Source organism: Chenopodium quinoa, unplaced genomic scaffold (assembly GCF_001683475.1).
Source record: "Chenopodium quinoa cultivar QQ74 unplaced genomic scaffold, ASM168347v1, whole genome shotgun sequence".
Classification (NCBI taxonomy): domain Eukaryota; kingdom Viridiplantae; phylum Streptophyta; class Magnoliopsida; order Caryophyllales; family Amaranthaceae; genus Chenopodium; species Chenopodium quinoa.
In genome coordinates this window covers 2,466,205-2,484,354 of record NW_018744066.1, presented here as the reverse complement: position 1 = coordinate 2,484,354, position 18,150 = coordinate 2,466,205, and the positions used below count along the sequence as shown (strand labels likewise).

The 18,150-nt window shown below is 31.8% G+C and overlaps 2 protein-coding genes across 4 annotated transcripts; one reads left to right on the top strand and one right to left on the bottom strand.

Annotated features, from left to right (window-relative positions):
• Positions 1-1,146: 1,146 nt before the first annotated feature.
• On the bottom strand, positions 1,147-5,952 carry LOC110691010. 3 transcript variants are annotated; one of them, XM_021867943.1, is made up of 5 exons: positions 4,981-5,951; positions 4,666-4,749; positions 2,885-4,555; positions 2,632-2,791; positions 1,148-2,335 (listed from the first exon to the last, which is right to left on the bottom strand). In XM_021867943.1, exons 3-5 carry the CDS (start codon positions 4,550-4,552, stop codon positions 1,518-1,520), a joined length of 2,646 nt encoding a protein of 881 aa, XP_021723635.1. In that variant the 5' UTR covers positions 4,553-4,555; positions 4,666-4,749; positions 4,981-5,951; the 3' UTR covers positions 1,148-1,517. The 3 variants fall into 3 exon arrangements, with proteins under 3 accessions (XP_021723636.1, XP_021723635.1, XP_021723637.1); XM_021867945.1 differs by having other exon boundaries at positions 1,152-2,335; positions 2,632-2,788; positions 4,981-5,950; XM_021867944.1 differs by having other exon boundaries at positions 1,147-2,335; positions 2,885-4,749; positions 4,981-5,952.
• An 8,101-nt stretch (positions 5,953-14,053) lies between these two features.
• On the top strand, positions 14,054-18,123 carry LOC110691009 (rho guanine nucleotide exchange factor 8-like). Its single transcript, XM_021867942.1, has 7 exons — positions 14,054-15,524; positions 15,678-15,794; positions 16,181-16,335; positions 16,425-16,499; positions 16,593-16,865; positions 17,082-17,402; positions 17,513-18,123. The coding sequence occupies exons 1-7, from the start codon at positions 15,290-15,292 to the stop codon at positions 17,870-17,872; spliced, it is 1,536 nt and encodes a 511-aa protein (XP_021723634.1). The 5' UTR covers positions 14,054-15,289; the 3' UTR covers positions 17,873-18,123.
• The last annotated feature ends 27 nt before the right edge of the window (positions 18,124-18,150 follow it).

Below are 18,150 nucleotides of genomic sequence, written 5' to 3'. Positions count from 1 at the left end.
TATACATCATAATAGCTTAAATATCGGTTATTATCATCTTGAATTTGAGTAATTTTATTGCGATGAATAATAAATCCTTCGAGGAATAATGAAATGAAGATTTAAAATGGAAATTATGTCTTCCAAACTCCACCTGTTTTGACCAAGCAAATAAGAGCAATTATTCAATTGGAATGTGCTGAGTTGTCATGATATACTGACAACTTGAGGAGGCGGCACTAATTGATGGTATGCACAAGACCACAACCACAATAATGGTCAAGGATCGGACATAGTTTGCTTTGTTATATTGACTATTAAGTCAAAACATATAGCTCTAATTTTGAATAGTATCAAGTATTTTGGAGCAATATTAGGGGCAAATATATTTCAAACTTTGAAAAAATCAACAATCTTATCACCCTTAAAAAACTGCTTACGAGAAAACTAATACTCTGTATTATATCGAATATAACTTCTAGTCATAATAAAGTTTCGATAAGATATAATAAGTGATGTTTAAACTCGTTAGAGTGGCACAATCATTTGATTCAATCAGTTACAACGTAAAATATAAAATGAATATTTTAATAAGGTAAATTAACTCACTTGTTATCACTTGCTTTTTTTTAGCTTATACCCATTTATTTGAGTACTGAAATACAAGTAATAAAGCTACATTATGTTTCACTGTATAGGCCCACATTATTGTCTATGATATATTGACTATGATATACAATAATTATGTTATCACTTGCTTTTTTTTAGCTTATACCCATTTATTTTTCTCAATTCTAGTTCTTCAGCTACATAGTGGATTTGTGCCTCTAATACTTGAATTGGGCTCTTAGCAGTTAACATTATGTTTCACTGTATAGGCCCACATACATTGAACTAGCCAAGGCCCATTAACTAAGTATAATCCAATTGTTAAAACCACACAAATCAAGAACATCCACCATATTGGGCCTTGGGTTGTCCTCCCTTTGGCCATATCTACTTAGCTCCTATTCCGAACAACAAAAATGTGACACTAATAAACCAGCTAATTACTCCGATTTATTTTGTTTGAACTTATATAAACTTATTTCATTCCGAATTTGAAAGTTGTAAAGACTTGTGAATTTGAAACTTTGAAAACATGTCAAATACTTTGTTTGTTTAAACAATTTTCATAATAGTAATACAATAATCTGACCAGAATAACACAATTTCAGATGTTTAATGCTTACTAATGTTCAAATCCAACAGCTTCATACCAAGAGATGTTTACTATTTTTCTCCTGAAATAAGAACATTAAACAAAGTAATGAATTATAGGAAATCATTCACTAATTATTTAGGTGGGGTAACCTTAATTTCTTCTCCATCTGAAGGAAATTTTTCTGGATTAAGTCACCTGTATTTGGCCTACCACCTGTTGTATCAACAATATGATGCTTATTTACAAAATTCTAGCATATACCTTCTATTAAATTTCATAAATGCTGCAAAATTAATTAAAAAAAACAAAAAAACATGTAGGATGTAGTACTATACTATAGCATAAAATCTGAAACAACCTCCTGAATCAAATTGCCTAAGATAAACTTGTCAACCTCACCTATAACTTGTTCAACTTCATTTAGAGTAAACATACTCTTCCAACCAACTTCCCATGTTATGCTCTTGAACTCCAAATCTCGATCTAGTATAACATAGAGATCGTCGAAGGGAAACTCATCATTTACCGGCCTTGAATAGAATCTTAAGCTCTCAATGCCATTGCATACTTCCTCCAACAGCCAATCCAAGGAGAAATAACTTTGTAATTTTGTTGTATAGATGCGCGGAAGAGGCAGGCATGTTTGTAAAAACTGCGAGCTTTTAAGTTCTAAAAGTTCGTTAGCACAATCTACCAGTATCTGAGAACTTTCTGAATCTTGATCATTGTCATCTATCATGCAAGGAACTGATTCAGGATTGACTTGAATATTGAACAGCTCCTCAATGTGGCTCACAAACGATGAGTTGTTTAGAAGCAAAGCTTTTAGCTTCATTCTGGGAGTAAGACACGGTCTCAAGGCCTTGTTATCTGTTGATTCGACGCTATTTTTGAGGCTTTTAGTTCCTTCTTGATTAGTTTCATGATGAACTGCAATACCGTTTTCATGGGTAGTAATCAAGGTAACTTCATGAAGAGTACTCTGTGCCTCACTGAGCTGATCCACATTGCAATATTCGCTAGTAGACACTGATGTAATTTCAGAATAAGAGCTTTGGTTGTCATCATAATGAGAAATATTCTTGTCATTTGGAAGACATGAATATCGGTCTGGAGTATCTAACAGCTTAATCTGACTGTCAAAATCATAATCTGCAATAAAAAAAATAAAGCAAAACTAAAAAATGGTTTCTCAATAAACACAGATCTTGCATCACCCACAAACTATCACCAAAATTTTGACGTAGCACAATTCAAAAAGCAGTATAGTAGTAAACTCTGGATCTGTGTGCATATAATATCACAGAAAAGAAATTTTAACAGCAATATATGTTTACTTTACGAGAGATGATCTCATGATCATACGATAAAGTAGAGAATAAAAACTCGAGTGTATCAGAACTTCAGAAGAAAGATCAATACATTTAGAAATGAAGGTGTAAGCTAACCTCTGATCTGACTTTGACACCTTTCGTTGTCATTGTTATTACCAGTAAAACTGTTGACTGCAGGGAAAACAGAAGTGCGGTCACCAGCTGAATCAATATCCTCTTTGTAGAAGACAGTGCTTCTCTTCTTTTCACCTTTGCAAATCCTCTTTTCTTCCTGCTGCATCATAAGAAACTCATGTTACTCATATTTTGTGACAGGTTATAAACTGAAAGAGACCAAGGATTACAGTTTCCAGCTAAGGGAACTCACTTCTAAGGCTGGTTGTCTGTTCTTTTTTCGTTCTGATGTTCTGCGTTTCCTTTGATCTAACATTGAAGTGGAAGTAGTGTTCTGTTGATTAGAAGACTGGTTTTTGGAGATAGATTTTCCATCCTTTTGCCTTGTAATCTTTGCTGTGGAAAACCTTTCCTGATCTCGTGAATTCAACTGATCACTCGATCTTGCATCTTTCTTCTCTTCAACTTTCCTTCTAGTTGGAGTCACCTTCTCAACTTCAGTTGCTTTTTTGACTTCTGTTTGCTTTTTCTGTGCCTTTGGCTTCACATTGACAGAACCTTTAAGCTTAGCAGATGCAACCTTCTTTACAGACTTGGCCTTTTCTTCACAATCAACTCGTGCTACTTCATTCTTCTCACTGTAGTTTACAGCTTCATTTCTGACAATTTCTTGAGCAGATCCTCTACTGCATCTTGGTTTCACATCTCTTTCTCCCCAAAACTTTGTCTTATAAGGCTCATCAAGATCTAGACAGGGATAGCGCATAGGTTTCATGACAACAATAGGCGGTCTTTCATCAACCCAACTATTATTCGAGGAGTAATTTTCAGACTCCGAGGAATGAATTGTCAGGCCATCCACAGAATTATTTTTAAGAAGCCCCTTAAATTTTAATCTCTCTAGTATTTCTTCAACACTTCTTTGTTTCAAACCCACCTCTTGAGCACCAAATTGAGGCCTCTTTGCCCTTGGTGAATCAATTTCGTACGTAGGCTTTGCCAAGTTCAGTAATTTCTCCCTCTCAGTGTGTTTCCTAGGACTCGAAGGGAATGATTCTAAACCCATTAGTCTGACAATCAAATTCGAGTCTTTTCCATTTTTCCTCCGAGAAGCTGTTGATGATGAGACAGAAGAATCAGAGGGAACAAAATTACTCGAATAAATCATTGATGATTGAGTACTCGAACTAGTAGAAGGCAACATATCAGGAGAAGCCATAGACATCTTTCTATGATCATAATGCTCCTCAAATATAGGATTTGATATCATATTCTGCCTAAGAAGACTATCTCTAACAACATTCCTCATCTCATCAACCGATTTCCTAGGATAACCATCTACATGATGCATTGCAGGCCTCGAATTTCCCCTCACCCCACTAACCATTACATCAAACGCTCCTTCATCAAGTTTTTGCTTCTGCTTTCGCGACAATCCCAACATATAACTCGAAGCCTCCTGCAGCTTCCCAAGCATGACTAAGGACTCTTGAAGATCAAGAGCTCCTCTCAACAAATCTTTGGCAACACTATCATTTTGTTTCTTCCTCAATAACTTGTCATAACTACTACCACTACTACTAGACCAAGAATTGATCACATGATTCAACTTCTCAGTCTCTTTAGATACCTCTAGTAGCTGAAAAGATACCGGATTTTCGAGTTCAGCCCGTGTGATCCCTCTAACCCCCATCTCCTTTTTATCTCTCTCTTCCTTAATAACAGAAGCAACAACTAGAGATGTATTTTGATTTCTTTGCTTTCTGTCAGCTTCAACCTTATTACTACAATCTTGCTCCTTTTTTTGAGAATTATTATTGATCTTTGATTTTCTAATTACCCCACATTCAACACCTTTTGGATCATCACATGTTACAAATGATCTATAACTAATTGATGATCTTCTTTTGTCTTGAGGCATATTCTTCAACCCCGCCAACCAATTTTTCAAACCAAAAATATACAAAATTAAGTGAGTAAATTAAATTTCAAAAACCAAAATTCACAAAAATGGAAAAAGTTAAAAAGCCTTACATTTGCAACTTATAATTGAACCAAATTATTCAAAGATTGTCAACATTGATTACACCATTTTAATACTCCTTCACCAACTGTCAACTGAAAAAAAAAAAAAAAAAAAAAAGAGTGATTACCCTGTTAGATGAAAATTGTGCATCAAATATTCAATTAAAATCATAATTTACTACAAAAATCAGAGAAAATTAAGGAAAAATGAGATCTTTATTAATTTTTTTTTCTTAAGATAAGATGCTAAGAAAGGAACTTTTAAGAACTAGTAAGTACTAGAGTAGTATGTCTTCAAAAAAAAAGTACTAGAGTAGTAACTACCTCCACTTGACTACTTGAGTGAGTAATTTCTTTCTTTCTTTCTTCTTCACTCTCAATTCTCAACTGCAATCTCTCTGCATTTTGTTGGGAGAGCTTTCATCCCAATAAGGGCCTGGCCCAACTCGAATTTGGATTAGTCGGAATCTAATAGGCTCTGGGTTAGCGAGTGAGGTAACCTCAAGACTCGCTTTTTGTTTTTTTTACATTGATCAAACCCAATTCTCTCCTAAAATTTTAGCATCTACCCAAAAACCCAAAATTTAGAAATGATAATAAAAATCAAATTTTAGGCCAAAAAAGAAAAAGGAAGCAGAGTTTTTAAGTTTTCTGACAATGCTCACCTGTAAAACTATTAGAGAGAGTAGTAGTGAATGAGATCCACAGAAGAAGGACTAATAAAAATTATATCCAAATTTGACTTCAAAGGGTGTCTAACAACCAACCCAGAAAATTCAATGAAGATAAAAAACAATTAAAAAATAAAATAAATTATTAAAAAAAATGTTACAGAGAAGTATGGAAGAAGAAGAATAAGAATATGAAGAGTTAGATTTGGTGGGGTTTTTGTCTAGTGAAATTAAATTATTAAATTATAAAGAAAATTAAATGTAGAAGAAAAATAATGTGAGATTGAGAGAGGGACAGGAAAATCTTTTTAACAATAAAGTTGGGAAAATTAATGAATAATTATTTGAGTATGATTATAAAATAAAGGGAAGGTTGCATATAACTTGTCGTTTGTGGGTCAGGAAACATAAAAAAAATTAAATAGTAGTGAATTAAAAGATAGATTATGTATGATTAAAACTGTTTGAGAGGGAAATAAATCCAGGTTTAGCAAGAATTTCAACAAGTGATTGGAGAAGAAAAAGAGGGGAAGAAAATAAAACAAAAGAGGCTTCAATGGTGATAACTGACACCCATGCAATTGTACAGAATATGAGGTGAACTAGAGGTTGCTTAAAGTTTAAGCTCATGGCTTTATTGTACTCAAATTTTATCTTGACTCTTGAGTCGATTGCATTCCCTTGTGGGTGGTCCGGAGTCTAGACGTTTGTCATGTATGGAGAATTGAGTTTGCGTTGAGTTGACTTAGGATCTGTTCTCATTAACTAAATTGAACTGAACTGAACTGAGCTGAACTGAATTGAGCTGAACTGAACTAAACTAAAATGAATATTTTATAAAAGAAGGAAATTAGGAGCTGAACTGAACTGAACAGAACTGAGCTGAACAGAACTAAGCTGAGCTGAACAGAGCTGAGCTGAGCTGAACTGAACTGAACTGAACTGAATTTCAACATAAGAGAACAGGCCCTTAGTGTATTTTAAGCTAATTTAGCGGCTAATATGGTCAATCTAATATTACATGTTTGAGTTTATTTTTATTTTAAAAATATGACTGGTAGAGTGTATTTTAAGGTCATCATCTATGTGTTTTTTTCTAACACCTGTGTGTTCTTTTTCCAAGATCTTTATTTTATTCTTTCCAACTTTTTTTGTTTAATCGGGTGCACCATGCGCATGATGCACCCTGGTGCATAGATCAGGTGTTAAAAGATTCATTAAGAGTTGGTATTCGTTAGGTCTTGAAACCCTTGTGATCCAAATGCATTGGGGTTTCAATTTGCGGAGAGTTTTTAAGGTAATTAAAAGAAATGTTAAGAAACCCTACATACTCCTATAAGAGAAAGTTTATTTGGCTTAGTGTATATTTTAGATTGCTTTTGTCTGTAATCTATACTCGGTCCAATTTAATCAAATTTAAGCTAGTTTTTTTTTTTAAAGTTATGATAAGGTCGCCCAATGAAAAGAAAAAAAAAACAATACTATGTTTAAGTGCTAGATAATGATTGATGTTCCATTCCAAATTATTATTATTATTATTATTATCATATCCTATATAGTGCAATCTCTAGAAACATTTCAAAATTATATGAATTTTATAGGGTAATTAATAAATAGGGTTGTAGGCTCTACTAGACTACTACACATATAATTCACATATGGAAGATTGGGGTGTTCGGTTTCTTTTGCCTAAAATAAAAGTAGCTTGTTTAAATTTAAAATACAATATACTAACAATATATCATAATAGGAGTACCTGATAAAGTGATAATACATAGGATTGGATAGACAACTTTTTGAATTGAAAGAAAATCAAGAATTCTATTAATCTAATTTTAGTAACTTGATATAATTTTGACAGTTTTGAGTCCGATGCTCCTAAAGCAGTGATTTATTTCATTAGATACTTGGCAATGTGGTCCATGATGAGGCTCATGCTCAACAAATTCTTGGTAGCGTGGTCCATGGGTTAATCTTGGCAGTTTCGAGACATATAGCTATGAAATATGTAACCAGATTTTGTTGTTAGAATGAAGCCATAATTTCAAAAATAAATAGAAGAAAAGATAGCTAGCTAGTTGTAATAGATCGACTAGCTAGTTACTGGTAGCTGTTATTTGTAGTAGTAATTATTTGGTATGTATTTCTACGAGTACTTATCATAACATGCATAGATGTATAAGGGTACGTACTTGATAATTGGTGCTCGTTGATTGGTTGATTATTTCACTTGACTTAATTGTTTGAGCTATTCATATTGATTGTGTTAATTGCTTGTTGAAAGCATTACCGGTAATATCAACTATATATTATGGTTTTTAATTTGTACAAAATACAAAAGGTATTTTGTAATTAATAACTAAACTACTCATTATTTATAAAAGAAATAAAAGATAATATTTATATAGATAAAACAATTCGACATCCAACATGCTAAAGTTAGCCATAACTTTTAATTTTTGACTAAATTAAAATTCAACTTTTCAGCTAAGAAAAAAGCCACTTATGAAACACTAATAAAGGCTAGAACCGCTAGATGACATTAAAGTAACTAAAGAAGAATCTAATAGATATAAAATCTAACCGAAACACTAAAATTAAAGTTAGTATGTACATGTTTGAGTACTTTATACTAAAGTTTTATTGTTCTGATCCAATTAACATTATTATTTCAATAAATCCTATAAATAATTTATTAGGATTAATTATTCCATATTAATTAGTGTTACTAGTACTAACGTAATTGGTAATTTTTCAGACAGTAGTTAAAGCATTGCTAGAATTTAAACCTAGTTTAAAAACAATGGAGTAAATGAATACTGTCACAGGACACTTGCAGTTGTATAACGGTTAGGATTAAATTTTTTACTTATAGTTTTGGTGCTTATAATAAATGCATGCAATTTAATTTGGCACCACTTGTAGTACCCTTTTTTCCCGTTGGTGATAATTTGTTAAATAAATGTAGGGTTGAAATTTATTTTTTGAGAGCTTGATAGATAAAGAAGTTGACATTTCAATTTAATTAAGGAAAATGCTATACATAGCCCTAAGGGCTACATATAAGCATTTAATTTACTCTTGAAAATTGTTTAAATTTAGAAAATCATGACAAAAACACACTAATTACACCGATTTGCGCGTGTTTTTGTCATGAATTCCTAACTTTATACATTTTCCAAGAGTAAATTCAATGCTTATATATAGCACTAAGGGCTATGTATAGCATTCCCCTTTAATTAAAAGTCATTAAATCAAAATATATTGTTGTTATTTTTATATGTAAGTTATACCATTTTTATGGACTGTTTTTTTGTACTTTGCTTCGTGAATACGTTAGAAATCATTAGTACATACAAATGGGCGTGACCGTGTGATGGCTAGTTTTGGACTCACATCAATTGATTTTTTTTTTTTTTTGGTTGCCAATTGTAAAGCGAAGAATATAATTAATGAATTTTAACTTATAATTCAATAACTAACGTTTTGCTACACTTATGCCAAAGTAGAAGGTCTATATCCAAAGATCAATTTGATAATCAAATTGTATACGGATTAGTTACATAATAAATTTAAAATAATAATCATATTTTCGACATAGACACATGTATTTATTTCGAAAAAGTACGTACATTCTCACAATTACAAAATTTGGCTTGATAGATCATCCAAATTTTTGTTGACTTATGAGTTAGTATATTTGTCCTAGCGTACTCTTAGGCAGATGCAAACGTACGTGGTGCATGCAATGTATTTATCTTTCATTTGTCCATTGTAGTGAATAAAGACAATGGAAAATATTCCTATACAAATATAAAATGGAAGTTTTCACAAATTAAACCCCACAATTAAGGGGACCAGATATGTATTAACTAATGATAGTTTTCCAACTTTACTACTTTCTTCATTAAAAAAACTAAAATATATAAACATATAAAATTTATTTTGCTATACATACTCAACTTTTATTTTAGTATTCAATTCCTTATTACACTCAATGTATACGTCACGGCTCACGCTGATACAATAATCTTAACTAGTCTTGTGAATTAGTGGCAATATACATTTTATTGTTTATTCCCCAACTTATTTAAATTAGTTTTAACAAAATATTTCAAGTTAAGTTAAATTAACACAAATGTTTACTCAATTAAAAAAGAATCCAAAGCTCCAATCCAACCTAGCTATATTCTTAATTAGTTTAGTTAAAGAACTTAACATAAATTGAGGAATGGGAACAAGAAATCAAACAAAGACTCAATTATGTGTAGAAATGAATTCAAGTATATAAAAATGAATTCTAGATTCCACGCTCTCAATCATATATACTTTTTTTTTTATTATTATTATACTTCCTCCATAATTTTTATTTTTTTTTGCATCACTAATAAATAGGTCCATGTCATAAGAGAGATAGAAAAAATTTATTAGTTAAAATGTAAGTGATGTAACTAATTTAAAACTTTTATTTTAGAAATGACATATAACTGAAAAACGGAAGAAATATTTTTATAATTTTAGTACTTCATAAATAATAGTAACTTGCGTACCCTCTCACGCGAAAAAATTTATTGATTGGCAAGGAATGAAGACCGAAAAAAAAAGACCGAAGACTAATTCACTAATGCAACATATTATTGTAGCCCATATCGACATGCGTTGAGCGTATCCAAGTAGTTGTTCACACAATATTGTTAGGTAAGCAATTATAATGGGCAATGTAGCTAGAAAATGACTAAAAATTTGAGAAATAAGGCCGGTGCAACTAGATTTCCTTGCAAAGAAACTTATTTTTCACATCTAAATATCTAATAGCAATGTAACATCATACAATATATTAAAGCCTAAACACTAAAAAAGTAAAAATCCTTTAGTAATGGACCATCAAAATAATGTTGTATGTACTCATTAATGGGCCTTGTAAACGGTTACAAGTTGATTTTTTTTTTTTTTTTTTTTGGAGAACAGAATTGGTTTTATTAATTTTAGATAGACTAATCTAGGCTTTTAAAAACAGTTGAATTTGTTTAGTGTCTAAACTATAAAATACTTATTTCTTAAAATTTATAAGAACTTGTATTAACCAATTTGAATCAATATGAACTTTTACGTATTGACATAAAGTCAAAATGACTTTATATGCATTGAGCGAGTAAGATGGCCTTTGTCTTTGCGAGAAGAAAAAAAAAGAGTAATTATCTTAATAATTTTTTTTAGAGTTCCACAAAGGCAAGTGATGAGAATCAGTTCCTGAATCTTATGAAATCGGGAGGAAAATTTTAACAACAGGAGCTATCTCTTATTCTATGTATATCTTAATAATGAGTTTTATCTTATAGTCCCAACTCCCTTAGCTTCACTATATAAAGCACACACATAATTCAACTTTGTATTTTTACGAAGAATATATTTTCTTAAGCATGTCTTCACTATATTCATATATATTTTTTTTCAATAAGATTATAAGAGTAATTAACAACTAACTAACCCGCTCATGTTATTAATTAAACTTGAAATTGTGAATATCTTGCATTATCTATTTTGAAACTAAGAAAGTACATATAGTAATTGCTGAGCTTGTTGCTCTTGATGATCCTTAATCTCTTTTTCTCATTAATAATATTGTTGTGGTTTGTGGTAAAAACAAATAAATAAATAAAGGAAAATGCTATACATAACCCTTAATTAGGGCTACATATAAGCATTAAATTTACACTTGAAAATCGTAAAAAGTTAAGAAATTATAAAATATAAACACTAATTACACTGATTTACGCGTGTTTTGTCATGAATTACTAATTTTATACAATTTCCAACAGTATATTTAATGATTATATATAGCGCTTAGGGCTACATATAACATAAATTGCCGTATTTTGCTTTCAAGACGGTGGTTAACAGTTATTAGTATTACCATGGTCATTACTTCAGGGCCGAGAAACATTGTTAGGGCAAAGAATTTTCAACCCCATTTCATTTGGTACGTCCTCTTTAAGATGTAGGCACAATAAGCTTAATTAAGTGTTTCATGCACCGTCAAATTTAATTTATACATGTATAAAAAACTACTCACTTCATGGTCTAATAATTAGAATTATGGTCGGTTTGAGCGTGTATTTACTTCATCAATACGTGGACCAGAGATAGAGTAACATGATTACATATTTACATGATAATTGTGTGATTAATGTCACATGCATATATAATACATTAACAATTATAATTAAATCGAATTGTGTACATAGGAAGGATGTTAGGTGATTTCGTGCTTGTACTATGTGAGCAAACTTCCACAGTCCAAGTACGTTAGACAATTATAACAAGAATAGAGAAATCATGTCTAGGACGACGAATAATCGAACCTTTTATATATATTATATCAATATACGAGAAATTTAAATTTATATGTAGTTGAAATTAATTTTAATTTTTAATGATGCATTGATTTAACTTTTTACACTGTTTATATATGTATTAACTTTAATTTTTAATATCTATGATTATGTATATATGTATCATTAAAAATAATCAAAATTTGATAATTTAAAGATATACATGGAGAATACAGCAACTACAAAAATTAAATCAATGACATTTATTAGCACATGCATAAATGACAGATCGAATTAGGTGATTTCATTCGTGCTAGTACTTTACAAACTTCAATAAATTATAGTAGAAGTACTAAGACAAATATTACAATGTAAGATTAGCGAACGGACTTTCAACGTATATTTATGTATTAATGTATATAAGAAAAAATAAATATAATAGTTAGTTTTGACTTTGAATTAAGGGGCATAAATAACAATGTTTTATTAATAAAGAAGAAGAAATAACATTACTTACACATGTACGGAACATGCCAACTAAGGATTTCGATCTTGATTTATGCTTCAATTTTTTGAGTTTGTTTTCTGAGATTGATAAACATTAGCAACTGGCTTTAGTGGTCATAAACTATTGGGTTAGTTAAAGCTAACCAATAGTTTCGTCAGTCCGGCGGGTTTGTTGGTCCGACTTTTCTTTTTAGGCAATTTTTAGGCCTGACCTGTTTTTACACATATTTGTTTAGCCCAACAATTCTTGACCTATTACTCCAACCCAATTTATTCTCTCAACGTTTATTATTTTGTTATTTTCTTTTTTCCAAAATAAACCACCATTTGTTCATCTTCTTCGTCAATATGTTCTCTTTAGTGATTTAGATTTATTTATAATTTCCTCAATGCAAGTTGTAAACATGCAAGTTTCCTCAATGCAAGTTGTAAACATACATCTTCTTAATATGTATCCTTTTTCACTATGAACTGTGGTAGAGGGCAAGAAACTAAGAGCGAGCTAGGGTACAATTCATCATTCAAAAAAAATAAATAAAAAATTAATGTTTTTTATTTCGCTTCCTTTTATATAGCTTTAAGGATACAAGACTTTCTTCATGGTTTATTTTTATTATTTTTTTATTTTTTAAAAAAATAAAAAAATCTTCCAAAATAGAATAATTGTTGCAATTTGACTTTAAAGTTTAGTGTGTCATCATCAAGTACTTGTAATCTTACAAGTGTACTTCATAATACTTGTATAGTGCTAGTCAATATGCATGCTTTACTAATTACAATATTTCATGAATCATGCATGATACCTTTAGCTTTTCCCCTACGTGCACAAATGATTTTCAATTCACTAATAATTGGCCGGCTATATCAATTTTACACTCAAACGAATACAATGCATATTCAAGACAGCAATATATTTTTTAATAATATTTTTTCATGAAATTTTATAATATGAAGTAAAAGTTAAAGACAAATAAATGGTTGGTTTGGATTGCAAGTGAGGTGGGCTGTCTTATGAAGTCCAACTGACTCGGCAATTTTGCCGGCCGAAGGCAATTGGGCCGTGCCTGGTCATGTGAGGTGAACAGATTTGTACATATTTTGCCATCAAAAGTAATTTAGCAAAAATAAATACTCCCTCCATCACTTTTAATTTGTGCTATAAACGCACTTTATGTGTGAGATTTATGAGTCATATGGTACAAACAAATAAGAATGGAGCCATGGAAAAAGTACATAGTAAAAGACTACATAGTATTAGTGCAACATCCGTTTTTGAAATATGTATCCATATTTTGTTTTACAGTTTTTTTTAATTATTTTTTTATTTGATAGGCTCAATTTTACTTTACTCTATTTTGAGTAAGCAAATTTCATTATATTATCCCCATATATCATAATATTTACACATTTATTTTCACCCTTTTCTATTGCTTTATTCTTTCTCTTACACTCATCTTCAAAGCCCAACTTTTCATTCTCTTTATTACTTAATTCACAATTTTCTTGTATCAACTCAAATTTCATAGTAACAACTAACAAGTAACAATAGACAATAGTAATAGAGTACAACAAAAGAAAACGAGTAATTACGTGCTATAAAGGTTTTCAATAACATTTATAAAAATGTGAAGAAAAAATCAATAATTTATACCATATCAACTTGGATTCACAAAAACGTTATATATGTCAATGTTTTTCGCAAGTTTGATCTTACATTCTTCCTTACTTTCCCCTATCAATTTAAAATGTAAGTGTTGGATTTATGCACAATTTAGTGACAAAATGTTAGGTGATGTGTTATTGTGTTATGTTTTAAAGTATATACGAATAGAAAACACTAGGATTAGAGCATCGGTGTTTGATACATGCTACGTTTGATTAATGGATATTGTTTTCATTCACATATGTGATATGTCAAATAATTTAGTTGATAATTTTATATGTATAACTTTGTTTATATTTTTTATATACCAAAATCAACGTACATAACCAGATTATATGATGGGCCGGAGTCCAAGAGGTTGGTATACTATGTGGTGTATTAGTATGTACTCTATGTAGTTAATAAAGTATAAATCGACACGTGGCAAGATAAAATTGGCTATACTCCACAAATTAAGGCTAAAGATTAACAGTATTACTTTATAAAATTATTTACACATTCCATAGAATGATTATTTGTCAAAAAACAAAAAAAAAAAAAAAAACGACTTGTTCGTGCTAACTTCCAAACATGATGGATTATTGTAAAACTTAAAATTTTAATACCAATAAAATATGCTACACACATTGACCATTGACTCGTACATGAAAACATTGCACATAGATGAAAACATTGCACATATAGTTTTTATATTGCAAAAATAAAGACAACTATGGTATAAAAATAAAAAATAAAAAAGATGCTTCAACGTTAATTGACAATTAACATGTTTAATTAACCTCAAATTAGAAGACGGCTGAAGAAGAGGAAGTAAACATTTAGGTAATTAGCTGTAACTTGGTGTATTACCGATAATTTTGCCCCTAAAATGGAAGATTTGGGTGAAAATCCAACCATTAATTGCTTGATTTTACTTAAAATAAACCTCTATAAAATTTATGTTTTCTGTCAAACTTCTCTCCCTAGATTTTTTCTCTTTTTCTTTCTCTCTTTCTACATCACTAAAAATCATGCATCCCACATTCTTTTGCTGAATTAGACATCTTCAACAAAAAAAACTAAAAAAATAACAATTTTTTTTTTAAAAAAAAAAAAAAAACTTTGGAAAGACATCCCTTAACTCGTTGTTTGTTGTCAAAAAAACAAACAAACAAACAAAAAACACACCCGAGAAACCAAAGAGGGAAAAAAAAACATTCTTCTGTTTTTTCATAATTCTACCAAAACCTCGGGTTTTCAACCCGAATTCCTTCTCTTTAATGTTGTGTTAATTACATTTGTTTAACTTTCAAAAACAAAAAAACTAAAGGATTGAATCCCTCAAAAGGGGATTAGCAAATTTTGCAAATCTGTCAGAGAATAAAAGATCTTCGCCACCTGGTTTTCGCGAAAACCATGTGTTTTACCCTTCTTTGATCAAACTAAGAAGGGGTAAAACATTCATAAGGAATCCTCTAACAATGGTAAGATCATTTGAACGAAGCAGATCGTCGTCATTCAATTTCAGAAGAATGTTTGATTTAAAAAGCTATAGTTCTGATAGCAGTAGTCATTCCAGTACTGAATCAAAAAGCCCTATGGAAGTTTTTCAGCCTATAGGATCTTCTATGATTTCTTCTCCTAATCACAAAGCATTCGCTTCGCGTGTTACCAAAGATGTTGGTGTTGTAAAAAATACAGCAAAGACACTCTCAGGTAAATTCTACATACCATATCTGCTGTTTTCTTCAGAAAACAGATTTCAGATGAAAAAATTGTCAGACTTTATTCTTTTCCCTGTTTTTTGGTGGGAAAATTGGGGTTTAAAATGCTGTTAGATTTTGACAATTTGGGTTTTATTTTGTTCAGATATTGAATTGATGAAAGAAAGGTTTGCAAAGTTGTTGTTGGGTGAAGATATGTCAGGTGGTGGCAAAGGAGTTTCATCAGCTTTGGCTTTGTCAAATGCAATCACTAATCTTTCAGGTTCATATTTCTTGCTTTGCTTTTCCGTGTCATCTAAAATTAAGATGTTTTTTTTGTTCACAATCCTTGATTAAACAACATATACTGCATTACATTTTGTCTACAAATTAGTTCTGTTGAATTGCAACTGTTAAATGTCTGGATGATGCGAAACAGTTTATATTATGGGTCGATCATAGGCTTAATTCCTATATTACAGGATATATACATATGGTATGTTGATTACATATGCTGTATTACCTAGAAATTATGTTAATTGAACGACATTATGAATGAATTTACAAGACCTCTAAACAGGAAAAATATGATTCAACAATCTTAAATGCAAATCATATGCACTTAAATTCTATACACAACACTAATTTTCTTAAATGATTATGCTACAGCTTCTGTGTTTGGAGATTCAAAGAAATTAGAGCCAATGCCAGAAGATTTGAAAGCAAGGTGGAGAAAAGAAGTGGACTGGCTCCTATCAGTCACCGACCACATAGTCGAGCTTGTCCCTTCAAAGCAACAAGCTGCTGATGGTTCCTCCATGGAGGTAACAAATATCACCTTGACCTTTTTTATCTGGGTATTCAGGAAACCTACAGGAGGATTTGGTTTTTGATTGTGGAATGTGTTCTACAGATAATGGTGACAAAACAACGAAGCGACCTCCTAGTTAACATCCCAGCATTGCGGAAGCTCGATGCCATGCTTCTTGTAAGAAGCCACAAAACTAATTTACCTATTTCCTGCTCATAAATTCACTATTTTTCCCTCACTGATGAGCAAAATATTGTTCTGAAAAAACAGGACTGTTTAGATAACTTCAGAGGACAGACAGAGTTTACGTATGTTGATTTCAAGGATGCAAATGACGCTGAAAAAGCCTCAAGCCGAGACAACGACAAGTGGTGGATACCCACTGTCAAGATCCCAACAGGTGGTCTATCAATTGAGACGAAAAAATGGATACAGCAGCAGAAAGATGCTGTCAATCAGGTTCTGAAAGCAGCCATGGCTATCAATGCCCAAGTGCTTTCAGAAATGGAGATCCCAGAAAGCTACATTGAGTCCCTTCCTAAGGTGTGGGTTACTTTCTTTTGATCTAGTTGCAGGCATATACTACATGATTCAACAATATCAACCAATGAACCATAGATTCAACTATTATTACCTGACTTTTAGAGATTAAACAACCCAAATCCAAATTGTACCCGATGTTGCAGGATCCAACTTTTAGCCAACCTATATATGAAGTTTAACTAACTTCTAAAGTTTTCTTTGGGCATGCTTTGACAGAATGGACGAGCAAGCCTTGGTGACATAATCTACAAAAGCATCACAGATGAATACTTTGATCCGGATGGCCTATTGTCATCCATGGACTTGACGTCAGAGCACAAAGTACTTGACTTAAAGAACAGGATTGAAGCCTCAGTCGTGATATGGAAGAGGAAGATGATCCAAAAAGACGGGAAGTCATCATGGAGCTCAGCCATAAGCATGGAGAAGAGGGAGCTCTTTGAAGAAAGGGCAGAAATTATGCTACTCATACTTAAACACCACTTTCCAGGGCTCCCTCAGTCCACACTTGACATATCCAAAATCCAATACAATAAGGTAAATTACCAAGATGATTTTATTTGATTCAGCATTTGATCCCAATCCCAAATATAATCTGTAAAAGTCTGGAAAACTTGTATTTAAGAAGTTTACTTTGTATATTACAGGATGTGGGACATGCAGTACTAGAGAGCTACTCTAGGGTACTAGAAAGTCTGGCTGCGGCCATCTTGAATCGGGTAGATGATGTCATTTATGCTGATGCTTTAGCGGTAAAAGCATCAGGAGGTGAATCAGATGAGAATCTCTCACCAGGGACACCAGCATCAATGACTTTATTGGATTTTATGGGTTGGAATGTGGACCAGGGAGAACCGGCAAAGAAGAGCCCAGGTGATTTTGATGAATTCTTGAAAGAGCAAGAGCATGAAAAGATAATGACAAAGACTCCAGAAAACAAGAAGATTTCCTATCTTGAGAAGCTTGAGCACTGGGGAGGCCAAAGAAGTCCAACGGCACGGCATTAGAAGACTGGGAAGGCACAGCATAATGAGATAGAAAAAGACGGGAAAGATCAAGCTGAGGGACACATAAAGAGCATAGGACTAAAGCATCTAGAGACATCTTACATTTCTGGGACATGTATATAAATTTTAACAGACACTGAGGTTTGTACTGACCTAGTCCTTTAGGAGTTCTTCTTTCCTATGACAGGACAGGGAAGTTTCAGCATTTAACCACTTAGGTGGGTGCTTATAGGAGGTATACAATATCCTAACTGTCAGAGGGCAAAGAGTACTTGAGC

Excerpts from the sequence above, each read along its gene's own strand:
- LOC110691010 (XM_021867944.1), bottom strand. The coding sequence starts at position 4,552 with ATGCCTCAAGACAAAAGAAGATCATCAATTAGTTATAGATCATTTGTA. Across the intron at positions 2,792-2,884 it reads ACAGACAACCAGCCTTAGAA|CAGGAAGAAAAGAGGATTTG; the intron begins GTGAGTTCCCTT and ends CTTATGATGCAG. Across the intron at positions 2,336-2,631 it reads GTGTCAAAGTCAGATCAGAG|ATTATGATTTTGACAGTCAG; the intron begins GTTAGCTTACAC and ends TTTTTATTGCAG.
- LOC110691009 (XM_021867942.1), top strand. The coding sequence starts at position 15,290 with ATGGTAAGATCATTTGAACGAAGCAGATCGTCGTCATTCAATTTCAGA. Across the intron at positions 15,795-16,180 it reads TGCAATCACTAATCTTTCAG|CTTCTGTGTTTGGAGATTCA; the intron begins GTTCATATTTCT and ends ATTATGCTACAG. Across the intron at positions 16,336-16,424 it reads CTGATGGTTCCTCCATGGAG|ATAATGGTGACAAAACAACG; the intron begins GTAACAAATATC and ends TGTGTTCTACAG.